At 34.7% G+C, this 27,181-nt stretch overlaps 3 protein-coding genes across 3 annotated transcripts in view; 1 reads left to right on the forward strand and 2 right to left on the reverse strand.

Annotated features, from left to right (window-relative positions):
• The window catches only part of LOC143566450 (F-box protein PP2-B10-like), a 118,098-nt gene extending 103,338 nt beyond the window's left edge, over positions 1 to 14,760 (reverse strand). The window contains exons 1-5 of the mRNA XM_077053149.1: positions 14,653 to 14,760; positions 14,231 to 14,561; positions 13,959 to 14,153; positions 13,680 to 13,780; positions 10,678 to 11,162 (exon numbers count right to left, since the gene is read on the reverse strand). Coding sequence (XP_076909264.1) covers positions 10,724 to 11,162; positions 13,680 to 13,780; positions 13,959 to 14,153; positions 14,231 to 14,561; positions 14,653 to 14,750 — 1,164 coding nt within the window. The 5' untranslated portion in view covers positions 14,751 to 14,760 and the 3' untranslated portion in view covers positions 10,678 to 10,723. The remainder of the gene's footprint in view (positions 1 to 10,677; positions 11,163 to 13,679; positions 13,781 to 13,958; positions 14,154 to 14,230; positions 14,562 to 14,652) is intronic.
• Positions 3,353 to 10,440, forward strand: LOC143566463 (protein RRC1-like). The gene is made up of 19 exons (XM_077053159.1): positions 3,353 to 3,420; positions 3,967 to 4,111; positions 4,200 to 4,332; positions 4,501 to 4,543; positions 5,906 to 5,963; positions 6,074 to 6,226; positions 6,320 to 6,436; positions 6,521 to 6,686; positions 6,886 to 6,998; positions 7,128 to 7,199; positions 7,283 to 7,504; positions 7,853 to 7,911; positions 8,051 to 8,132; positions 8,230 to 8,367; positions 8,447 to 8,671; positions 8,745 to 9,484; positions 9,607 to 9,770; positions 9,859 to 10,089; positions 10,244 to 10,440. The coding sequence occupies exons 2-18, from the start codon at positions 4,037 to 4,039 to the stop codon at positions 10,068 to 10,070; spliced, it is 2,772 nt and encodes a 923-aa protein (XP_076909274.1). The 5' UTR covers positions 3,353 to 3,420; positions 3,967 to 4,036; the 3' UTR covers positions 10,071 to 10,089; positions 10,244 to 10,440.
• Positions 14,761 to 15,071: 311 nt separating the features above from the next.
• Positions 15,072 to 16,109, reverse strand: LOC143566468 (receptor-like protein kinase ANXUR2). The gene has a single exon (XM_077053163.1). It carries the CDS (start codon positions 16,107 to 16,109, stop codon positions 15,072 to 15,074), a length of 1,038 nt encoding a protein of 345 aa, XP_076909278.1.
• Between the last annotated feature and the right edge of the window lie 11,072 nt (positions 16,110 to 27,181).

Below are 27,181 nucleotides of genomic sequence, written 5' to 3' on the forward strand. Positions count from 1 at the left end.
TGAGTCTCTGATTATGATGACGTGCGTTGTTAGGTGCAAAAAAATGCAGCAAAATGGAGAGGAAAGAAATTTCCTCACTACTGGGACATGTGTGTTGTATTTGGAAAGGATCGAGCAACTGGTAGAGATGCACAAACTGCTGCTGATATTATATCTGACATAAATAGAGAAGAACAACATGCTGCTGAAGATGGCTTAGATGATATATGTGTTGACCAGCCGCTAAACACTTAAACAGTCCTTCATATGTTGCATCCGGAGAAGAATCAAGTGTACAATGAAAGAGAAAAAGGCGCAACAGTTGGGATCCTTAAATGAACAACTTGAAAGAGTCGGCAAAAATAATTGGTTCGGAGATTAGGGGGCTACAGATACATTTAATAGAGTTTTTGGAACGGAAAGCAATAGAGAGGAACTACATAACAAACTTTGGGCAGAGATGAACAAAGTTGTGGGTTTGACTACTCGCCAGTGTAACAAGGCTATATGTGGGCTCGCACATAATGAGGAGTTGATGGTTATCTTTTTTAAGGTTGATGAAGAACGCAAACTTGAATGAGTAAGGGACATGCTTGAAGATACTGCTTGGCATGATATCACAGCTTTTGAATTGTTTATATTTTTTTAGCTTGGCAAATTTTTGATAACTTTTTTTTAATGGTTGGAAACCGTTTGGTGAATGATTTTTATTTTGTTGATAAATGTTGAATGATTATAAAATTGTATTAGTCAAAAGTGTTTTTTTAATACCAATGGTTATTATAAATTTTAAATGGATAATGTTATAAAAGTTAAAAAATTTCTTTATTTAGAGGCAAGGGTATTTTTGTCAAATTTAATGAAAGGTGTTCCATTCCTTTGTTGTTTCCTACGTACCAAACAACACAAAATTAATAACTCATTTTATTCTCACATGGTAACCAAACAGGATAACAGAATGGTAACAATCTATTTCATTCCTATGTTCATTCCATTTCATCATCCATTTCATTCTCTTGCTTGTTCCATTACCGCATACCAAACATACCCTTAGTAGGGTCTGGAGAGGGTGGGATGTAAGCAAACCTTACCTTTGTCCCTAGGGAACAGGGAGGTTGCTTCCAATGGACCCCCGTGCTCAAAAAACAAGCAAAATAATAGTAGAAAAATAAATAAAGTATAAAATAGAATATTAAAAAAGTGTAATATTTAGTAAAACAACAAAAAAAAGGATGATAACTAGATAAAATAATTTTAATAAATAACAGTATTTGTAATAAAAATAAACACTAATAGTAATAAAAACAAATTATACCAAGTAGGTTAGGTTATGACCCTAATACATATTTCTAAACCAAACTATATCATCTCCGTATAAGTCTTTAACCATCCTACGTCTCCAAGAAGTCGTATCATCAGCCATATCCTCGGAGAGATGCAGGTCTATCAAACATACCTGATCCAAACTGACGAGAAAATTTAAAACATAATGCACATGTGATGGGATGACTATTCAAGTATTGAGGGGGTGTTTGGCTAAGCTTTTAAAATTTGCTTATTTTCTTTTTGAAAAGCAAAAGCAACTTTTGAAAAGCTCCAATTTGAAGCTTTTGAAGGAGCTTTGCCAAACACAATTTACTTTTCAACAAGCAAAAAAGCAAGTTTTAAAAGCTCACCCAAACACCCCCTGATTTACAGATAAAAAAAAAAGAAAAAAAAAAACTTATTGGATTGAGACGGTTATGATATTAGCATTTAGGTGATGCATGCATGATTATCTAAAATTGATCTTAAATATGGTGCTCGCATCAAAACTTAAATATATTAATAACACTGTATACAGTCCTATTGGAACAATAATTGGTATACAATTGTTAGAATTTATAAGTTATTGAAGTATAAGTTTATTATAAATGTAGCTGAATATTTATAATTTATTTTTCAAGTTGATTCTCGGGTTAGTTTTAGATATGTTTTTTTAACGATAATCACGATATGTGACTTTTAATCATATATGATGATAAGCAGGTACATCCAACTTCCAGGTTGTAATAGCCCAGCTATCGTCGTACCATAATATAGTCTGTTTTGGCCGGGACGTACCACTATCGCCTCACGGATTTGCTTTTGGTTGCCCGGGTGAAGACTTCCCAGGAGGTCACCCATCCTGATACTACTCCGAGGTCACCCATCCTGATACTATTCCCACCTGAGCACGCTTAACTGTGAAGTTCTCCTCTCATCCACTACCATTAAGCGCCCAAAACGTGTTATGATAGGGAAGGTATCCACCTCCTTATAAAGAAGGCTTAGTTCTTCTCCCAACTGATATGGGATGTCACACAAGTCCTAATAATATGAGAATACAACACAACACAAAGCGTGCGGATACCATGACGAATCAAACTGATACCGACCGAACAACATAAGTATGAGTGTGCGTGAATTGCCTGGACCGGTATCAGTATAGTTTTTATGGTTTCAATCGATTTAAAACACGTGTCGAGATCCTTTACAACATTGTTGCCAGTGGTATCACTAACCAACTATACGTCGTTTTAAAAGCCTTTTATATCATAAGTTATACGAGTGCCAACACTAATCTGGGCATTAAATTTTTTAAATTCATTGTCGTTACCGTTACAAATTTAACCGTTACCAACCGAACACAACAGGTTTTGTTATCCAGTTGTTTGTTTCTTGTTAGACCGAGCGTAATGCAGTGTTGTGGGTTGCGTTTTGAAGCCAAAACGCCGAGGAACACCACCCTTCCCGGGTTTTGGGTGGCGGTTTCCGGATGAGCGTTTTCTCCATAACGTTGGTGATGGCTCACATTTCCATAAAAGAACAGTTGGCAGCCACCACAACCACCATATCTATCCTCTTCTTGCACCACCGTGATGATCAAAATCGGACCTTGACGATCAAAATTGAATCGTAACGGAACAAAATTAGACCAAACCAGTCAAGGGGAAATGGTTCTTACATCATTTCAAACCAAAATTGGACCAAAATCAAACCGAATTTGGACAAATCGAACGAAGTATGGGCTTGGTCTTCATCTGTTTGTCTACTATGATGAAAAAAGGTAGAAGATGAGATCTAACATTTAACACCCCTCTCATATTCACTTGTTTATAATTGGTCCTCAAAGTACATAAAAACATGAAAATAGCTGGCAAAAGATTACGTTAAAAAACCGACTAAGTTAACGATTTGGACGTAATTAACAAGAAGTGAGAATTAATGTAATGTTTATTTATTTAATGAAATAATTCTTTGTTTTTGTTTAGTTTTAATTTAAAAAGATTAAATTAAAAATGCAAAAAAGAGAAAAATGATTTATGGTCTTATTCACGCACAAACATCTGCGGCACCCAAAACATCCACCTCCGGATTATTGGTTCTTGAATCAGTTTTCTTCACCGATCGAACATCACGGTAACTTTTATTTCCAATTCTATTAACTATAACTCGTCTATTGGAATCCGGATATTTAGGTTAAAATCGCGTTAATTGAAACATGAAACATCACTTGTTCAAAATTAGGGTTTCTTTATTATTACGCATGTTGCTGTTTATTTTGCGGTTAATCGGTTTAGATTGAAATTGTTAGAACTAGCGTTCGAAGAATGTAGAAGCTTTGGCTTGAAATAAGTGCGTCATGTGCTAGGGTTTGCTTCTGTTTATAAAAACTAGGTTACAGATGCAATATGTTGGTTTAGTTTTACAGATTGAGCTCATTTTGTGACGTTAGAGCGCGCTTAGGTCTAATTTGTCATTTGAAATGTTTGATTATATAAGGATGTAATGAAGCTCGTGTCGTAAAACTCTACCTATTCCGTATAACTGTTGCCTTTTGCGTTTATGGATAATATGGAGAATGTAATTGTCATCGTAAAAGTGTTTAACTCGTTGAAAGCAATGAAACTCGTGTTGTATGAAAGGAGGAAATGAATCTGTCTACAACTTATATGCTGGTTTCAGGTTAACGGCTTAACGTGTACTCTCGTACTTGAGTTTTTGGGAAGCACATGAAAGCTTTTTTGACGGAAAGATGAGTTCTTTTTCAATTACACGGAAGAAGACACCTTTTCAAAAGCACCGTGAAGAAGAAGAGGCGAAGAAAAAGGTAAGATTCTTGTGAGAATCTGTTGATGTGTTTATGTTGGTTTGTTAGTAAGAATGTTAACAGATTTGTTAAATGGTTATCTATGTAGAGGGCTGAGGATGAAACAGCTCGTCTATATGCTGAATTTTTGGAGTCTTTTCAAGGGGATAGTGCATCCGGGTTAAAATTTTTTGTTCGAGGTGGAACAGTTAACCCAGATGAGAAAGTGAAGTCTGATACAGGTCAGTTTCTGTTAACAGATCCTCGCATGCATTTTCTAGTTTGGTTATATAATATTATGTTTTTGAATGTGATATTGTTTTGTGCATATATATGGTTAAATAAATGATTTATTTTTTTATGGACACATTAATAAGCAAATGGGCCTTTTATTCATGCACAAATCGCAGGTGGAAATTCCAAAGATGTATCTGGTTCAAAGAAGGGGAGTAGGTAACAAATGCTTTTGATTAACTTTGTTGCAATGCTCTTATTATAAGGTGTTCTGAATGTAGAACCTATAAGGTGATGGTGCCATCAGACTTTTATTGTTTAGGATGGTGTCATCAGACGTTTACTTATTTGTTTAGGATGATAGTTTTAAGAAGCTAGGAGGCTCGTTGTATGTAGCTCATAAATTGATTTAATTTTTGGCCTGTTACGTAATAATATATTGAATGTGAATCAAGCTACCAAGTTCACATTTTTATATCCAACTCTTAGTCTGTGCAATTAGTTGTACTTCCCTCATATAGGATTTTCATGGCCTGAAGTGTTTGTACACACTCTCGAGTCCTGACCGAAGAATTAATTTTTTGTATAATATGTAAAGTTTGGATTCTGGCTTTTGACCATCTGTTTGCAACTATTGGTATCTTCCATAACTGAGATTGAGTTTGGTAAGGTTCAGGTTTTGCTCATGAAAACTTTTGGTGGGCCCTGGAAGGCTAGGTTTTGGCTTGTTACTCACCAAGCTTGGAAACTTTGAGCAAAAGCTGTGTTCTCATAGACCTTAAATTTGGGCTTCTATAAACATGACTCTTACCTCTGTTTTGTTTTTCTAGGGTTGGCTTGTTTGTGCTCATATCAGTTTATATAATAACTTTGCATACCGATCTTTCAAATAACTTTGCAGTTAAATTTTATATAGGCTTTATAGGCGAGGCTCATTTATGCTTACTGATTTACTGACACCTAGCCACTCTGGGTTTGTACTAGACTTTACTGTGTAGTCTTATTTTCTTCACCACCTTCTTTTAACAATCTTAAATCAAGATTTTAGTAACTGGTACAAGAATATGAAAGCTGCATGTTTTAAGAGAAATAACTAAAGTCGAGCTTATTGGTTGGCCAGACTAGCCTAAAGTATCATTTTCCTTGTGAATGTGTGTTTGGGCTGAAATGCCTTAGTTCTGGTCTTCATATGAAGCATTCTGAAGTTCAGTTGGGTCTTTTAGTCTTTAACAGTTTTCTTTGTTTGTTTTATTCAATCGAGCAATATAGTTTACACAAATGTGATGTGGATCTGAGGAAGATCGCATCAAGTATGGACGTGATAACATGTAAAGTACACTAATACTGTAATAACCATCTTATGTGATGTGGATCATTATCACGATGGATTCACTTTTGTTGTTTTTTTAACCACCATTCTAGAATTTAGACGAGATGTGGGATTTTGTTAGGTATAGGTAAGGAGAATAGATAGGGGTATCATTGTGTGCATGTTTGAAGCATTGAGAAGCAGACATGTACATGTGGTCTTGACCGTGCCTCATGTATTGAATATTACACATCGTTATATTTCCTCTGCAGATATGTTCCTTCTTTCATACCTCCTTCTATGGCAACCAAGGGTAAAGAAGAAAAAAAGGTTAGTGAACAGATGAAACATTCTTTTGCTGTTAGCTACCTTGTTGACTCTCTTGTATTTGTGATTTTGACTTTTTATAGTTGGTTCTAACGATCTTCTACTACTAACAGAAAGAGGAAGAGAGGCCAAAAGACAAAGGAAAAGGGAAGGCTAGGAATATAGATTTTTTTATGGAGGAATTAAAACGTGAACAAGAAATGAGAGAAAGGCGCAACCAAGAGCGAGAACAATGGTCGGATGGGCGTCACTGTGCTACTTCAACTGTACGATATATTACTTGATAAATTAGTTTTTTCTTGTATTCTATTTATAATTGCTTTTACACTTAATATATTTGTGTCTAAACTTTGTTTCAGTTATCTAGTCGCTTTGACGAGTTGCCTGATGAATTTGATCCAAGTGGGAAGCTTGGGTCCTTGGATGATGGAGATCCTCAGACCACCAATCTTTATGTTGGGAATCTTGCACCTCAGGTCAGATTGTGATGCTAACACGGTGCTTAATTTGGTTAAGCAATGCAAGCTTACCTTTTTGTTTCTTTCGTCAACATGTTCTAGGTAGATGAAAACTTTCTTTTGCGAACATTTGGAAGATTTGGACCCATTGCTAGTGTGAAGATAATGTGGCCAAGAACAGAAGAGGAGCGCAAGCGCCAAAAAAACTGTGGTTTTGTGGCTTTTATGAACCGTGCAGATGGACAAGCTGCAAAAGATGAAATGCAAGGTTAGGTTCTTTTAAAAATTATTAGCATCTTAACTTCCACATAAGATAAAACTGAAAATACTTGTTGGAAGGAAGAACTGACCTGATTTGTAGTATTTGTAGATCCATTTAAAATTCAGTAGTTGAATCATTTATGCAGCATTTAAATCACAAACTTTTATTCGCTTCAATGGTATTCACAAGTTATTTAATGTTGCAGGAGTGGTCGTTTATGATCATGAATTGAATATCGGGTGGGGTAAATCTGTTTCTCTTCCCTCTCAATCACTCCCTGCTCCTCCTCCAGGACAAATGGCGATCAGGAGTAAAGAGGTGTTACATTTTATATTTCTAAAAAAGTTTTGTTAGCACAAGTACGCAATATGCAGATTATTGGAGATAGTGATTTGAAATAGCAATGACTTGCATGGGTCTTATGGGATTATGGTTTGTGGAATGCAGGGTGCCACTGTGATTTTGTCAGGTCCATCTGGTCCTCCAGTAACTTCCATCCCAACTCAGAACTCTGAGCTGGTAGGTTAACCTTTTATGCTGCATTATCTTTGCAGAAAATAAAATTATTGCAAATGTAATAATATATTAACCTTGGTGATCAGGTTCTAACCCCCAATGTGCCTGATATAAACGTTGTTCTGCTTGAAGATGTTCGTCTTCGTAAAGTAATTGATACGATGGCTCTTTATGTTCTTGATGGAGGTTGTGCCTTTGAGCAAGCTATAATGGAAAGGGTTCGTGGAAACACTCTTTTCAGTTTCTTGTTTGAACTTGGTTCTAAGGAGCATACTTACTATGTTTGGAGGCTGTATTCTTTTGCTCAGGTACACACTTTAGTCGATGCATCCTTGCATACGTGATTGAAGTACTATTTGCTTTTAATGACTAAACAGTAGCGCACCAAACATTCTTTCTACACCAAAATCCATGTATTATTTGATTTAGAACTCGGTTTCTTGATTTAGAACTTACTTTGCAACCTTGTGCTTTTTTACCCTTTGAAGAATATGCATATGAAATTAAGGCTTAATGTATGTAATTAATTATGTGTAAAACAACAAGCAGAACATATATTAGGGGAAGTGTAAAAATGTGTAACTCATGTCTATTAGCTTCTGGAATTTGAGATATTTTGTTGAATAAAAGAATAATTTTTGGTCTCTCAAATGCAGGGTGATACTTTGCATAGGTGGCGAACTGAACCCTTCATCATGATAACTGGTAGTGGGAGGTAATCATTGTCCAGAACATATCTTGATATTTCTAATCATTCATAAGTTGTATATACGTGTTTCATGACTTCATCTTTATTTCTTTATTTGATTTTGGCTTATAAATCATGATTGATGATATACCATTTGATTGTGTAGATGGGTCCCACCTGCTTTGCCAGCAGGCAAAAGCCCAGAAGATGAGGAGACTGGAGCCACATTTGCTGCTGGAAGAAGCAGGGTACTATTTTGTTAACATATTTCTTTCAGTTAAACTTAATTCGGCTATATGCCCTGAATTATCTATAACATTTTTTAACCAATCTTTTATTGGACAGCGTGTGGAGGCTGAACGTACACTAACTGATGCACAAAGAGATGAATTTGAAGATATGCTTCGTGCCTTGACTTTAGAAAGAAGTCAAATAAAGGAAGCAATGGGCTTTGCATTAGATAATGCTGATGCTGCTGGAGAGGTCAGATGACATTAGAACTTACAAACTTGTGATATATTGTAGTGTCCATCTGTTGCTGAAGCAACTCTATTTGTTGCAGATAGTTGAAGTGTTGACTGAGTCTTTGACTCTTAAGGAAACACCAATACCCACTAAAGTTGCAAGACTCATGCTTGTTTCAGACATTCTTCACAATAGTAGTGCTCCTGTAAAGAACGCATCTGCTTACCGCACCAAGTTTGAAGCCAATCTTCCTGATATACTTGAAAGCTTTAATGATCTGTATAGGTCCGTCACAGGAAGAATCACTGCTGAGGCCCTAAAGGTAAATTTCAACCCGTTTTCAAACTGAATCGGTTTTGACCTGTTTTCAAGTCTAACTATCTCTTGTCTACCAGGAACGGGTTCTGAAAGTTCTTCAAGTATGGGCTGATTGGTTCCTGTTTTCGGATGCATATGTAAACGGGTTACGATCAACGTTTCTTAGATCCAGCAACTCTGGTGTTGTCACATTTCATTCCATTTCATCAGAAACTGAGGACAGGACTCATTATGATGACACTAGAGATGACGGAAGGATCAATCCAGATGCAGCATTGGCTATAGGAAAAAGTGCAGCCATGAAAGAACTGATGAGTCTTCCTCTTGCTGAGCTGGAAAGGCGGTGCCGCCATAACGGGCTATCTTTAGTCGGTGGCAGAGAAATGATGGTTGCTCGGTTGCTTTATCTAGAAGAATCAGAAAAGCAAAGGGGTTATGAACTCGCCGATAATTTAAAATATTCACAGAGTTATCCGAGAGAAAGTAGTGTTGATACAGGGCCTGTGGGATTTTCAGGAAGGAATCAACAAGTGGAAGATGACATAAAGATTCCATCTTTAGCATCCAAGATTCCAATCCCACAGCCTGAGTTAAAACCTTTCCCTAATAAAACAAAACCTGATTCTGTACTGCCTGCCTCTAAGTGGGCCCGAGAAGATGATGAAAGTGATGATGAACAAAAAAGTAGTAAAAATCTTGCATTGGGTTATTCTTCTTCTGGAAGTGAGAATGCTGATGGTGGTTTTAGTAACACGGAGTCGGTGGAGCCCACACGCGTTCTTACGAGTTCTGATAGTGGGCTAAGTGAAGAAAAGAGGTAAGTTTATACTTCGTTTTAGTTGAAAGCATTATTAGTTATTTTAATTTTTACTGTGTGCATCTAAATTTGTACTAGATTTATGATCATGGTTTGGCTAATTGACTGTTCCATATGTGCAGACAAAAGTTGAGGCAGATTGAGGCGGCTTTGATAGAGTATCGTGAATCCCTGGAAGAGCGGGGGATGAAGAAAGAAGAAATTGAAAAGAAAGTGGTGGCGCATCAGAAACATTTGCAGTATAAATATGGCTTAACGAATGCCAGTGAAGATGCTTCAAACAAGAGTGAGTTTTTAGCATTTGGTGTTTTGTGGTTGTCCTTTTTCGGGACTTGTTGAACATATTGATAATACATTTATATATAATGACACAGGAGGGGCATCATCTACAGATAGAAGGGAGAAAAGAGAGGATTCACGTGAATCTTCTAGAAAGCGTCATAGAAGTCGTCATGACAGTGAAAGCCCCCCGAGGAAATCATCAAGTAGAGACCGTGAGAAGGGTAGAAATTATGATCCACAAACTGAAAGAGACCATGATAGAGATAGACGTAGAGACAGAGACAGGGACACCAGGAGAAGATGAACTCAGCTGGAACTCTTATGTGTGATGAATCAAGTAAGCTAATATCTTTGCCTGTTTTGACTTGTTAGAGATTAAACACAACCCAAATTAACTTATTCTCTAGTTGGCACCATAATTTTCTCTTTGATCTCGTGCTTAATGTTTGATAAAATTGCAGGTTTTTCATGGTTTAGCCCTGCAAACAGCAGCTTGATGTGGATGATGATTAAAGCCTGAACAGCAGTTTCTGGTAGATGGTGGACATTCTGGCATTTTATGTGGGTGATAGTAATAGTATGTGGGATTTTGGTATGATCAACAGATCATATGCTGTAAAAGACATGGTAACCTTTTCTTTTTGCATCTTGTAATGAATCTGAATGTTTTGTTCTGCGTACGATAAATTATTATATCACATCTACTTTTCTGTTAGTTTATGCTCATTCTCGTTAAAGTGGTTCATTAGAAGTCGACAATGGACGAATGTTTCTGAATGATGAATACTGTTGGCAAATGTTTTGAATAGAGTCGATAATTATTAAAGATTTATCATTTCTGAATGATGGTACAGATAGAATTATTCTAGTCAATCCGGCTGAAGCCTAACTTTTTATTCCTACAACTTGACGTAGACAAAGAAAACAATATGTGATTAATTTTTCTCATAAGAGAGCCTATATGGGTCTGAATTCAACGCCTTGCACAGTAATCCCCTCAAGCGACATGTCATAACTGGAGAATTGAAGATGCATGCGAATCGTTTTAATGTTACGATGCGTTTGAAATTCATATAAATGTACTTCCATCCAACCATCCCTCCTCTGTTTTGGAAGGCCTTTAATCACGGGTCTAATTGACGGGTTGTAGGTTTTTTTGATATCCAAATTCTCTCTAATAACCGGGGTTTGAGGAGTACGTAGAAAGATATTATACGCTTGATCGGAATCAGAATTTTCATCAACCACTTGCAAAGGAGGGTTAATAGCATGGTAGTCCTCTGGTAATTCATACACAAGGAAAGCTGCATATGATGTTTCAGGTGACAGCATTTTGGAGCTAAATTTGCAGGAAATACCAAATGTTTTAGAGATACAATCAGCCACTTGTCCAAATCTGTGAAACCACATTGCATTTAATAAAATGTTAGAATTTGACAGATAGGATATATGAGGAAGGATCAAATACAAATGAAGAATATGGTAAAAACAGTAGGAACAAATCTTGGCCATCCATATTTTCATCATTTGGCTGAGATTTTGAATTTAATCATATCTAATTAATTAGCGACTAAAAATGGAATAAAGGGTACTTCTGTAAGTTTATAGTTTTTTATAATTAGAATCCCCTGATTTCTCGTCCCACTTCCATCGTATACAGGAAATCATCATAAAAAAATGAAACACTTAATACACATATGAGAAAAATCAATCCAACGAACAACTCCTATCACCAGAATTGCTGTCGAAACTCCTATCGCCGGAATTTCCGTCGCAACTCCCATCGCTTACCCTGGTCGGAATCACCGCCGACATTATCCTAATTTTGCGTTCCATGACTATCGTGAACGGTTGGAGCAAAAAGGATAATCAAAATTTGAAAAACCGAATGATGTCCTTGTTCAAATTAGATGAAATTTCCAATTGCACACAATTCGTAGCTTTTTTTTTATCAACGATCTTCTTCATATTTTATGATTGTTGGAGTTTGTTATCAAATATATACACTTAAGTGTTGTGCTGGTTGTAATTATCATGCTATTATGTATAATGTGCTACTTTGTTTTAGGTTGTTAAACGTTGTGCTGGTTCTAATGATTGTGCTGTTAGTATTGTGTTCTAAACTACTAATTTGTTTTGTGCTGGTTGTAATGATTATGCAGTTTGTGCTAATTTGTTTTGTGTTAAATGCTATGCTGGTTGTAATTATCGTGTTGTTAAGTACCGTGTGATGTTTTGTGCTGTTAAATGTTGAGCGGGTTGTAATGATCATGTTGTGTATTTTGTGTTGATTTGTTTGTACTGTTAGAGGTTACCCTGGTTGTAAATGTTGTATTGGTATGACTGTGAATGAAAAAGAAAAGAAATAATAACTATATCGATCAAAAGTCATATAAGAGTAAAATCTGGAATTAAAATTATTTAATTCAAAATCCACATCCAAAAATAACGGAAACTAAGTTTGCATAATTGTAGGGGCGGTCCAAACAAATCAAAATTAAAAATAAAAATAGTACCCTTAATGTAAAATTTGCTAGTTGCTATGTGTCATTTATGGATTGCTTCTTATGTTTCTTATGGAAATAATGTTTTGTATGATATCTCTACTCTAGGATATATACCCAAGACTAGGGCTATAAACGAACCGAACGAACACGAACAAAGCCTTGTTCATGTTCGTTCGTTAAGTAAATAATGTGTAAACGAACGGTTCACGAACACTTACCGAACGAGATATTATGTTCGTGTTCGTTCAGTAAGGAAATTAATGTGTTCACGAACGGTTCACGAACACAACCGAACACAAATAAATTCGATAGAGCCTAGAGATTCAGACCGATGTATTCATCAATGTGAATAATGAAAGTTTGTAAACGAATCGAATGAACACGAACAAGGGCATGCTCGTGTTCGTTCATTTAACTTTAAAAGAACATGGACACTTAATCGAACAAATATTTATGTTCATGTTCGTTTATTTAAAAATGGATATTTGTGTTCGTTTGTTTAAAATCTAAAGTAACATAATTGAATAAAGAAAAACGAACATGTTTGAACAAACGTAAATGAACACAAATATAAACGAACTTAAATGAAACCACTTAAATAAACACAAATTAACAAATATAAAACCTTTAAGCAGATAACCTATCCAGATAATATTTAATTATATTCTATTAATATTAATACATAAATGAACATAAATAAATAGACATAAACGAACGTTCATGAACATAAATAAACGAACGGAACATGTGTTCATGTTCGTTCGTTTAATTAAACGAACACAAATTTTTTGTTCATGTTCGTTCGTTTATTAAATAAACGAACTTCCCGCCGAACGGTTCACGATAGTCGGTTCGTTTACAGGCCTACCCAAAACTTTTAAATGCAAGTGTTCCAAGTGTTAGAATCCATCTCATATATGTGATATATGTTGATTGAGTTAATATGAGGACATGCTCACTAAAAAGAGGATAAATGTTATGTTAGACCTTTTTCTAATTGATAGGGTAGCGAATATCATGGGAAACTTATAATATATGAGAAAACCACTTTTAAACAAGAATTGTTTAATTATTTTTCTATCTTAGACATATTTGTGAAAAAATAAGAGAAAAAGAAAAAAATAAATAAATACTATATGTAGTTAGCTAGTTACATATATATGTAACTCAAACTACATATTATTATGTACCTTCTATGTGATACATATATAAGTAACTTCTTGAGATACAATTTTTTTTATATTTACAACACTAACCTTATAAATCAAAGAAATGATTTTTTTTTGATTGTTTGATAGTAATTTTCTCATTCATCCCATAACTCTATAGTTTTCTCATGAACCCTCCCAATATAGACACACACAAGTCACAAACACAGGAATTAGGCTAGGAAATAACAAAAGAACCTTGTTTCGGGGTTAGAGTCCCAGTTCCATTCGTTTTCTTTCAAAACCGCTTTTGCTGGTAGTATTAGACATCTCTTCCCATCTTTGGCCAGAGAAAACCACTGAAAATAAAAATATATTTATACAAGTTGTTGTTTAAAAATCAAGGATTGTTTCCCTTTGAATAGATAGAAGTACCATGCTAATATTATTCTAGGTTCCAAAATAAGTACTTGTGAGATTTAAACCGACGATACATCTTTTACATTGCTGATCGCAAACATGATATGATAAAATTACCTCTTCACCAGAATTGATTAAAAACCCCTCGGAAAGAATGTGATACAGTTCCTTCTTGGTTTTCCATTGCACACCGTCTTTTGACAACTTGATTATTTCCTCATAATCAATCGGCAATTTTTGTTCCCAGTATGTCTCCGTGTCTGATATGGGTTGCATATCAACCTCATCATCGGTTAACACTTCATGTTCAACCTATAAAACACAATGTAAACAGTACATAATCATAGAGAAAATAATGCAAGTAAATAAATTGTTGCTTGTGAGCTTACTTTCTCTAGGGGGCGAAACTCGATGCTTTCTACTAGTATATTTGGACACCACTTGGTGTAGAACAGAATTTCAAGATCAACGGCTTTTTGGTGACTATTAAACTGATACAATTCAACCGTCAACCATCCATCTTCTCTCCTGTCTGATACGAATAAATAAGACTTGTCTTCCTCCCCTACCAACTTGTATGAGAGGCCTATATATTGTTCATTACTATTCTTCCTTTTGAACACAAGGTTTACAGTGTATGTGATTTGTGGTGACAAGAATTGAGCTCGGGCATGCACTTTGAAAATTTTCCCAGATGGATCATAGCACCCCACTGCAAATCTGCATAAGAATGATATGTATTACTTTATGCTTATCGAACGGTCTTAACTAGCTCGAAGAAAACAAAAGTGTGTAGTAGGAGAAATGTCACCTTGAAGTATATCTAGGCGCGCGTATATAACGGGGAGATTCGCTAGTTGAAGTTAAACATGCTGCTATAGATATCATTTCACAATGATCTCCATTCATATTACGTGAAAACCACTGTCCATCAAACAAGTTCAACTTTGTTTGGCTGTATTAATGACAAGATTTTACAAGCAAAAGGAAATTTGTCCAATGTTTTGGTGTGAGCCCATGGCACACCATAGGTCTCTAGGGTTTTGTCATAATCTCTATAATAATATTGTCCAATGTTTTGGTGTTCAATTATTATTAGGCGTTACGACAAAACCCTAGAAACCTAATGTGGTCCTTAGGGTCACACTAGTAATGCTTAATAATAATATACACCAATATTTTGGTGTTGTTAGTAGTGATAGTGATTGGGAATATGAAAGAATGTGATAGCTAGTGTGCCCGGCTTACCGTTTTGCCCCTGTTTACAAGAATCCCTTTAAGGACTTCGCTTTCTGATCTATTGCTCAGAGGATCTACAACAGTCAAGTTTGTCAATGTGACTCCTTCATAAAGCTCCTGATGTTCAAGCGCAGTCTCGAGTTCTTCCACAACATGTGGCATTGTTGGTCGTTCTTCACGAGATTTCTTCAGACATTTAAATGCAATGTCCGAATATATTTTTAAAGACATCTGATCTATCTGTTGTTTTAGATCATGAAAGATAATCTCTTGTAATTTATTCTGTTCATAGCGTTCTTTCCACATAGGCACGAAAACCTGAATTCCTCCATTGCTATATATAGAGCATAATCTTCCACATAACACTTCTAGTAACAACACGCCAAAAGAGTACACGTCCGACTCTTTTGTTAGGTAGTAAGTCTCCATATACAATGGATCACAATACCCACGGGTTCCAACAGGTCCGGTGATAAGACCCGTGTATGGCTGATTAGCCGGGGCTATCCTTGACAATCCCATGTCAGAAACTTTAGCATTCCAATTTGCATCTATTAGGATGTTGGCACTCTTTATATCGCGGTGGATAATTCTTTCTTTAGTGCCATTTGCATCATGTAGGAAACTTAGTCCCCTTGCTGCACCAATGCATGTCTTGAGACGTTGTGTCCACGTGAAATTAGTTGAGCTCAAATGACTATCAAGGCTTCCGTTAGATGCAAGCTCATACGCAAGGATCATTTGTCCACCTTCGATGCAGAATCCCAGGAGAGTGATAAGATTTTCATGTGTGTGACGGTTAAGCATCGTGATCTCCTTCCAGAACTCCGTCTTTCCTTGCCCAAGCTTTCGATCCAGACATTTGATAGCAACCATGCTATGCCCCTTAAAACAAGACAGTTCTCCTTCGTACACCTTCCCGAAACCACCACGTCCGATGACTTTGGCTTCATCAAAGTTGTTGGTGGCTGATTTTATATCTTTAAGTTGGATTTTAAGATGTTCAAACTCCTTCATAAAGGACTCCATTGTTTGTTGATCAAACGCAGACGTTAACAAGAGATGTTAATGTACCTAATCAAGCATAATAAAACACATCAAACAAAGCACGAAAAAATCTTTAACCAGTCATAAATCGCAATCTTGATCAGGTTAAGGATAACACAATTACAAGTTGGATACCAAAACAAGTTTTTTTATAAGATTCAAAAAGAAATAGTGACCATGGAAATGGGTTGAATAACTTTAGATCAGTTGCGTAAACTAAGTGTATTTAAAATGTATAAAAAACCTATTAAAATCACATTATAACTAATCTACAAAATATAATATTACAGCAATTAGTGAAAGGATGGGAGCTATGTATGATTGCTGTTTTGGATATATGTTTTTAACCTTTTAGGCATTATTTTAGAATTATAAAACCAATTAATTTAATCTAAAGATCAACTTGTAGTGATGGCTTAGACTATTAATGTGTGTGTGTTTATATAATATATAATGCAAATAAGTTGTGAAAGAATTGTTACAGAATAGGAAATTCAAGAAAAACAGAAGTAGAGAACTCACTTGATGTGTTCTTTAAAAGATGATTCAGAGCACGCCAACCTTGCGAAATGAAGAGCCCAGAATATCAACTTTAAGCCGAATAAGTCGTCGGAGAAGAAATTAGAACACACAAAGTTGTTTGAAGCCAAGTCCCAAACGCAAGCAATTATGAATCACATGTTTGGATCATGAGGTGCCCACACCATGTACTAGCAAGAAATTAAGGTCGTTCGTACAATGTGCAACAGTGTTTTAATGATACTTCTACCAACTAAATATCAAAAGTCATATTTCTATTTTAGTGTATTAATTGAAAATAAATCCCAATTGTGTCACCTCTAACATCAAACTACTTAAACCAAAGGACCTACATGTTTTCTTTTGTTAAAGCTTTCATGATTTTCAAATAACTTTCTCATGCATAAAAAACACATAATCTTATGGGAGCGTTCGGTTGGCGAAATTTTTTAAATGAATTTTAATTAGAATTTGAATGAAATGAAATGCTTGAAAATCACATCATGTGTTTTCATAACTTTCCTTTGAAAAAAAAAAACAAATTCGAGTAACCGTGGGATTTTGTTGGAATCAAATTAAAATTCTAATTCCATTCTTTATTCAAACAAACACACAATCTTATGGGATTTTAAATCTCCTTCCTTTTGAATTCCTGTCAAATCCGTGAAACGAACACCACCTAATTAGGAGTTCATCTCAGAACCACATTAATAGCCTCAATAATGCTCTCATATTCACACTTCACTCTACATAAAATGAAATAATTTTCGATTTTTACATACTCTTAATTTTTATAACATCAACCTTCATGAACGCCAACCATTATACTCTTAATTTTTATAACATCAACCTTCATCAACGCCAACCATCCTCGGTTCAAAAACTAGCTCCAATTTCTTCTTTATCCCATTATCAAGACTTTGACACCACGTTATGAATATTGAAGATTAACACGAGAAAGAATTTTTCATAATGAAGTTGAATTATTTTTTTGGGTTAAATTTTGTTAAGCCAATTCAATCATAAAGAGGAAAATTTTGTTTGTTACCCACTAACAAAGTAGTTATAACTTATAACTAAGCTCATGTGCAATGCAATGTAGTTTTTAGGAACACTCACAAACGTGCCAGCAGCTTTCTAGCCACATCATCAGTTTTTACATTTATTTTAACCACTACAATATTTGTTATACTAAGTTACGTTTAAATATTACGTAATTAAAAATAATAGTATGTAATTGGGTAAACTTTAAAATCTCAGTTTCAGACATTGATAATATTACATAATCTAAAATTTTTCAAATATATATATATATAAAACTTACATAACCATCTATCAATGAGATAATTATATTTTTAACGTGCTACCACTAGTAGAAAAGACGGGTTTAGGAGCGTTTTGATGATCCCAATTAGGAGCAGTTCCAAATATAAACCGCATATAAGCCTTAAGGCTTAAACTGCTTCTAAACAGTGCAATTTATATGAATATAATAATAAAACCGAAGTCAATTTTTTACATTATAACAAGATTTCCGATAGTGTATGGTAATTATTAAAATAAAGATAATATTCTACATTTTTTAGATGATTCCTTATTTTATTTTCCGTATATATTATTCATGATCTTGCTAACTTGTTTTTTTTAAATCAAGTATTTTTTTTTTCATATTTCAAATAAAGTTTATCACCAGTTAATTTTTAAGTTTTGTTAAATACAAGGGAATCAAATTCAAGCTAACGTTGCAGTGGATTTTCCTATTTCAAAGGTTCCTTTAGTTTTTGAATTTTGCAAATGTTGTATGATATCTACCTATTATAATAAAGTAAAATAATTATAAACACTTGTCATCTTTTGGTTAATTCTTACAATTCTTTTCCCTCCAAAACTAATATCTTAATTTACCTTAATATATGTAATAGATCAATAATTATTCACTTTCTTTTTATACTCTATTTATATTATATCTATATATTTTTATAAAAATAAATATTAACATATTATTTTACTACATATTCCAAACTAATTGGTGAAATCCAAAAATCAGCAAACCATGTTTGTCAAATATTGAAAAGAATATAATTTCAAACATTATCATTAACATAGTGTACTATGTATATTTTAGAAAGTTGTAAAGAAAAACAAAACTCGAATATGCTTTCCTTTTACAAAGTAATTTTTTAATCATTAATATATATATATATATATGCTTAAAAGTCGATCCATTTTTTTAAAATCAATCAATTCATATATTATTATTGTTGTTGTTGTTGTAAATTGTCATATAAATTAATAAATTACAAATATATGCTTTAAATCTATCCATTTATTTTTTGGTTAATTTAGTAAACTATATATATGTTAAAATGTAAGAATAATATATATCAATCACTTTCAGACATAACAAAGTTTATCATATTTAATTTCTTATTTTTTTATCAATGATTGTTTCGGGTTTTTTGTGGAACTTAAATTTGATTTTTATAGGTCAAAAGTTGGTAAATAGATTTTTTGGTACAAGTTATCTAAATTTAGATCAAAATTTGTTACAGGTCAAAAATGAGAAATCTGAATATTTTTAAAAGTTTGAGAATGCAAATAATTCATCATCAAGTTTGTTACGGGTTCAAAGTGTTGGCTTGAAAATGCCAAACGGATGAAAGTAGAATTTTAAACATGATTCGGGTTTCAAAATTATTTTCAAGGACATTTTGGAAATAATCAAAAGGTTCGGGATTTGGCAAATTGACTATTTCTCCCTCAACTATTAAAATTTAAGAAAAGATTGCGAACACTTTCGACATTACACCCCCAAACCTATCAATTCTTCTAACTTTTATCAAATTTGAAATATTTGTATAAGCATTAACTTTTCCTTCAATGGTGATCAGAACGTTATATGGGAAGCATGTCATGCAAAACTATGCTCAAACGAATCAAACAATTCATAAAATTGAATGGGTTAACATGCTATTTTTTATGTTGTCATTATGACAAAGTCAAGAAGTCCCCCTGAAACTTATCGAAATCTTTTTCATGGTTTAGCTCAGAAAAACATAGTTCTTGAAAAACATCCGTCGTTACAATTTAATATTCTTTCCTTCGATGGGTGGTAAATTGATAAATATATAAATAAAGGTAAACACTTATTTAGTATTTAGGCTGAGTGGTTAGAACTACTATTGTATGAGAAGTCTTATTCCCAAAATTGGTTAATAACCAAAATTCTTTCAATTATACATATATGACACCGAGAATGAAATTTTCAATAGAAAGAGCGTTCTCGGGTACGTTTCTGCACGTGCATTTTTTTTATTAAGTTAATTTAAAAAAATTATTTTGTGATATAAATAAAATTAATTTATGTACACATAATATAGACACAAACATAGATGTAATACATTTTTTCATATACGTTATGCAATTATTTGTTTTACTTGTAGTTTTGTAATTTTAATCATCCCGTGTGACACGGGCTCTAAAGCTAGTTTTAAAAAATATAGAGATTTGGAGATGTGATTTTATTACAAAGAAAAAATTTATTAACTTGGATGGTTTTTAATAAGTAAGCATATCTAAATGGTATTTTCAATATTATTTTATGGTTTAAAGTTATCAATAGTAGATTTTTAGTGTTAATGACAAATGATAAAATAAATGTTTCATGAATATTATTTTATAATAAATAAAATTTAAAAAATTCACTACTTACAAATTGTTAGGTTTTTAACTTATAAAATTTATGTTTTTTAAAGGTTAACCTTATAATTAATTAGAAGTTTAAAAATTATTAATTTCAAGGTTACAAATTATAAGTTTAAATGTTAAATTTACCTAACAAATTTATTATTTTTTGTCTGTGTGTTTCACGGGGTACTATTCTAGTTTATTAGTAAACGGATTCAATGCTAAAACAGTTTGAGTCTTGACCTTTAGAAAGAAATTAGAGCAAGTGATACATGATTTAACACCAGTAATTTTGTATTTACACGCATTCCATCTCAAAACACATTATTTATCATCATTAAATTAAGTGTACTACTTTATATGGTAAATTTGGCTTTGTTTCGATTCATTTATGCCCGTTCGGGTTAAAGTGGTCCACTAGAAGTTGAGAACGAATGAAGATTTTTAAATAATGAATACTGTTGGCAAATTATTGAAGATTTATGGCGGGTATCCTTAACAGTACAAGTAGAATTATTCTAACGAAACATGTTCAAAATGTAACACAGTCATAATTCATTAAAATTAACACAAAAAAGAAAAAAGTTTCTACAATGAGATCTAGACAAAGAAAACAAAATGGCAAATCTTTCCCAGAAGAGAACCTATATGGGTCTGAATTCAAGGCCTTGCACAACAATCCCTTCAAGCGACACGTCATAACTGGAGAATCGGAGATTCGTGGTAATCATTTTAGTTTTAATACGTGTTTGAAATTCGGTAACATGTACTTCCATCCAACCATCGTCCCTCTGTTTTGGAAGGCCTTTTATCACGGGTCTAATTGACGGGTTGTAGGTTCTTTTGATCTTAAGATTACCTCTAATAACCGGGGTTTGAGGTGTACATAAAAAGATATTGTATTCTTCTTCAGAATCCGAATTTTCATCAACCACTTACACAGGAGGGTTGATATCTTTGTAGTCATCCGGTAATTCGTACTCGTAGACTAGGAAAGCTGCATATGTTGTTTGAGGTGACAGCATTTTGGAGCTGAATTTGCAGAAAACACCAAATGTTTTAGAAATACAATCAGCCACTTGTCCAAATCTGTGAAAACACACATCACATGTAATAAAATGTTAGAATTGAAAACATACATTTGTATACAAGAAAAGAGGCTGGGAAATAACAAACTTTAAAAACCTTGTTTCGGGTTCAGACTTCCATTCCCATTCGCTTTCTTCCAAAACCGCTTTTGCTGGCAACATAATACTTTTCTTCCCATCTTTAGCTAGAGAAAACCACTGTAAATCAATATGTATAAGTGTTTAAGTGAACACGCGATATGTCTTTGAAGAGGTAGGTCCCAGCAGAGCCCAGTTGGACCCGCAAGACTCACCTTGAAGAGGGACGTCTGCGCAAAGACCAACTGGTTCCGCAGGACCCACCATGCTCAGAGAGATGAAGACCTTACGCGCAGTACGCCAGCTGTTCCCGCAGGAAAAGCCTCCCAATGGTGACGTACCCCGCCTGTTCCCCGCAGCTGCGGATACTAGCCATCAGGGAAGGCTACCCGCACTAATAGCAAGGCTACACGCACAAGGCACTAACTCTCAAATAATTCAGTAATGTCACCTGAAGAAGGAATGAGCAAGCCGGGAATACTCCCGCCCAAATAACAAGCCGGGAATACTCCCGCCCAAATGAGCCAGTCCGTACGCTTCTGGAGGATCTTTTGTACTATACCTGCCAAGGTATGGACAAAATAGACAAGATCTGACCAAAGCAGCCCATCACAGGGTGACAGCTCACTGACAACAGTACGACGAGGAGCACGCTCTAGTACTTAATGTCACTATCAGCCGCTGCCTACTCACCAACCCTTATCGTGGCACGTACATAGCCTGCAGTTGGTGGAAAAGGAATAGTACACAGCCGGCCATGTCACTATCAGCCGCTGCCTACCCACCAACCACCAGCATGGCACGTGCGTAGCCCACAGTTGGTAGAAAAGGAATATTATACAGCTGGCTGTACCTGCTTGGAAACCTACCTTCGACTATAAATACTCCGACACCTTGGAACGGTATCATATACTATCTTATACCATTATATCTTATATGCTCTAGCTATGTTTTGAGTTTTGACTTATGGAAAGAAAGAGGAAGTGGTGCATGATTTGACACAAGTAATTATTTTGTATTTTATATATACACAGTCCATCTCAAAATATGAATTTTATTTTACTTGGTCCAATGACACGTCTACTTCTACAAATTATTTATCATATTTCTTATTATATATTTAATCACTAAATTAAGGATACTGCTTGTAATTTTCTAAAATGGTGTGAACTTCATAAGGTAAAGCTGGCATTCAACTATATATAACATAAAAGCAATATAACTTACTTTATATTTAATCACTCACCAGTAAATTTATAATCAAAACACACATTTTTTGTAAATTTATATTTCATAATTTATAAAAGTGAACATGAGACAAAATTTATGGAAAAATCTTCAAGCAGAAACTTTTTTAAGGGAGAACTTAAAAAATAAAATAAATAAAATTTTGGTTTTTTCATTGACGGTGGTACGGACATAATTTTTGGAAACAAATGATGACTTTTAACGTAGTATGAAAAAGTCTTCATTTCGAGATAAGACACGTTTCCTCAATGCTTATTCAAAAAGACGAAGGGTTTTTTTTTTAATTGGTGACTCACGTGTAGAAAAAGACACTACAAAATTAATATATACCTAATTGCCTATACATGTATTGGTGACGAAGGCTATAGTGGCATCGTTGATCAACTATACGATAAAACTTTAATTTTCTAGCTAATCACACATCTATTTAAACAAGTATTTTTCAAACTATTAAGTTCACCTCTTGTGTTTAAAGATAACAAAGATTTAAACATACCTTCTTAATACATAACATAAATTTTAAAAGTTGATACTACATACCACAGCCCACAAGTGACCTTACTGGTAACTTGGTGGTGGTTGGCTCAACTTCTTTTTTTTTTTTAGATATATTTTTCTTTTGTTTTTTTTTTATTTCTTTTTGGTTAAAATATTTTGTTTTTGATTTAGTATTGACACTGTGGATTCCTGTCAAATTCTGGTTGGTTCGTCGCCGCAACACGCAGGGCTTTTTTCCACGTTTTTTGTTTTGTTGTTTTTTTTAATATGTTAATTTGTTTATTTTTTAGTGTTGAAGAATTTGTTTTTTTAGTTTGCTTTCGGTGCTGCAAACCGATACCAAAATAATTTGCATCGGTTCACCACAACACGCAAATTTCCTTTTATTATTTAGTGTTGGCACCATCGATTGCGGCACAATTTGCCTCGTTGCACTGCCACGCACAGCCTTTTAATCGCCTAGAAGTCATTGTTTTAAATTTGTTTTTTTATCATAAAATAAACAAATGCCAATACTATCACGCCTGGCATGGTACCTAGTTTTGATCAATCTCAAGATATGCCTTGCGCCAACCGAGAGCTTCCCTTGAAGCTCTGATACCAATAAAAAGAGTAAAAGTGGTAATAGGAGATTATGAATCTAATTATCGTTTGTATTATTGATGGTGGTGGTATGATTAACTTGATTACAAATAGCCCTTATTTGTAACCCTTTAATCCTTAACCTATACAACTCTTTATTATACTTAAAGTAGAACGGATGAAAATAACTCAAAAACCTCTTAGGTTTGTAAGTACGACAGTTAACCCGTGTACTTAAGATTACGCTAGCATTTCATACTTCACTCTTTACTCTCCTATTTTTTTTAAATTAAAATAATAATTTTCTGTTATACACCAGGATCAAGATGAATTCGGATGGAATTCTTTTTTTTTCATGTTGCTTAATGTTTGATATAACTGCATATTTACAGGTTGTTCATGGTTTAGCCCTGCATACAACCTACAGCATCATCTTAATTGTGGATGAAGACGACGATGACATTGATGACGATGATGACAACGATGATGATAGCCCAAACCACAGTTTCATATGGGTGGTGGACTTTTGGTATTTTGTATGTCGGTGATAAATAATAATAATAATAATAATAATAATAATAATAATAATATTATGAGATTTTGGTGTGATAAATATATCATGTGTGTTGTAAAAGACATGTGGTAACCTTTTTTTTTTATTTCTTATAACGAATCTTATTGGTTTGTGTTTTGTGTGATTACAGTGTCATCATGCTATTTTAGGTAATTAGGATTCACTTAAGACAAAATAAGAAATTAGAATACCTATTAATACAAGTTGATCAAAAATTTCCGGTACTTAGTGTTGAGCGAAACTCACTGAACAATAGGGTACGGGAAGGCATCATCGGTTACCGCTTCCGGTAGTTATGACATTTATATAACTATCAAACGTAGTTATATAGCTACCAATGGTAGTTATGGTGGTTATTCAACCAACACTATCCAACCCCTATATATAGATCGAGGTCATTTTGGTCGTCTCGAGGCATGCGGTTAATCACTTCAATTCACGAAATTCAAACGAAACTGGCACTCGTTCTTGTCAGAAGTCTGAATTTTATCCGATTGAAAGTTCAGGAGAACATCGAATTATTTCGAGCTGAAAGGGTTTCACAACTCTGGGTATGTACTTCCATCCAATTATGGTGGTAATAATTTTAGTTTTAGACAATGTTTAGTACGTGATATATTGAAATTCACATATGTGTACTTCCATCCAACCAGTGTCACTGTTTTGGAAGGCCTTTTATCACAAGTCTAATTGATGGGCTGTAGGTTCTTTTGATCTTAAGATTCCCTTTCATAAACGAGGTTGAGGACAGATGTACGTTAAAAGATATTCATTGAGAGAGCTGCCATCTTCATTCCTATGACTTGGTCATTTTTGCAATTTCCGTCCAATAATTTTTTTCATTTCCATCCTTATGTTTTCAAATTCTTGTCATTTCAGTATAGTTCATTAGCGGGGTCAATTCAATTATGTTAGTTGAGGGTAGGGGTGAGCAAAAAAAGGTTCAGAACCGTCGAACCAAGGAACCGAAACCGAACCGGTGACTCAGAACCGCTAACGTGTGTTACCTTACGATTCTCGGTTCTCAGAATTTGCATTAAACGGTTCCCGATTCGGTTCCGGGTAAAACCGACGGTTCTAGACGTGGAACCGAAGAACCGGAATATTAAAAACGTTTTAACTAAATTTACCAATCCCCATTTTCTATCCATTCAATCATTCTTTAATTCAAATCTTCTCTTTTTTGCATTCAATACCTAGCAGCGAAGATCAATTTTGATTTAAGCTTTCAAGGTAATTTAATATAAAATGATATGATCATGCTTTAATCTATTTCCGCTAATGATTTATTTAACTTCAACAATTAGGTTTTAATAAAAAATTGGAAAATTGGTTTTAAATAATCCTAACTATGACTTATTGGCAAATAACAGTCTCAACTTAACACTTGGCCGGTGGCGGTCTCAACTAAAGGTATATTTGTTTCCAACGGTCCGCGACTAACGAAATATTAACTCCGTTAGTTTGATGTTTACGTGGCATGCCTAGTTGTTAAAAATTGCTTACGTGGCAGCTTACATGGCATGTGGCTCTTTGAATTATTTATAAATATATTATATAATATATTAAAAGGTTATTTAACCACCACTTCATCTCTCATTCTCACGTACACCATCTTCAACACACAACCACCACCATCTCCGTCTTCAACCCATCACCCGTCAACCACCATTGCTTAATTTTTCCATCCACTGCTAGCCCCATGGGAAACCTCGGTTCAGGTATTAGTGAAACGTGGTCCACTTATCTAAATCCTCCGACCACCATCACTGGTCTTATTGTAACACCGTGAAAATATCCCATCTAGTTAAAGACCAAAAATGTCAATTCTGAAAGATTAAGGACTGAAAATGAAGAATTTGAGTTTTTAGACCCATCGCGCTACGCGATGGTCTCCTAATGAACTTCGTCGCGCTACGCGACAGAGAATCACACAATTCAAGAAAAAGGGGGCGCCACGCTACGCGACGGCCAAACCCAACTGGCCCATCGCGCTACGCGATGACCAGGTTAAGTAACCCGGGACACGTGGCCAACCATGTGTCAACACGTGGCAGCTTCTGATTAATTGCGGCGTCGCGCTACGCGACGGCCTTAGAGAAAAGGCCATCGCGCTACGCGATGGTCTGCAAAACTCGCCTATAAAACGGCAGCTATGGGTTCAAGCCAATGCATCTCATTTTCACCATCATTTCACATACTTAACCTAGGTAATCATGCCAAGGGCGTTCTAGGGTGTCGAGGGTCGTTTTCGTGAAAAACCAAGGTGTCGTTACACTGTTTAACGAGCTGCTGATCTTGTAACGAAAGTACAAGCTGAATTGCTGCTGATTTCTAAAGTTCTTAAGTTCCGTCAAGCCGATTAAGATAGGAATAGGGTTAAGTTACTTTACTAGTTACTTTAAATACCTAGTTATAACTTAGTTAAGAGTATAGTCGTTAAACTGTTAATGTTTTCCAAGTAATGTTTTATAAAGTAAAGACGTTGCTTCCATGTGAAGTAATGTTATCAAAACTATTATTTTGACGGGCATGTAGTAACTGAAAGGGGGTTATCATTAGTAGACTCTTCTTGCCTAAGGAAAGCAATTCGTATAAATCCCGATCAACCGCGGGACCCGTTTGCTTACCTGGAGAAGTTTGCCAAAGTGATATCCTTTATTAGGCCAAAGCGTGCTATTCCAAACGTCATATGTAAATTCAAAGTATTTTCATAAAACAATTATAACTATACTAAGGTTAGGACAGACCTAAGAGCCTGCTGATCAGACCTCGAGTCT

The sequence above is a fragment of the Bidens hawaiensis genome, unplaced genomic scaffold (genome assembly GCF_021521415.1).
Source record: "Bidens hawaiensis isolate Kalapana, Puna unplaced genomic scaffold, B.hawaiensis_p1.1 tig00022893_1, whole genome shotgun sequence".
Taxonomy (NCBI): Eukaryota; Viridiplantae; Streptophyta; class Magnoliopsida; order Asterales; family Asteraceae; genus Bidens; species Bidens hawaiensis.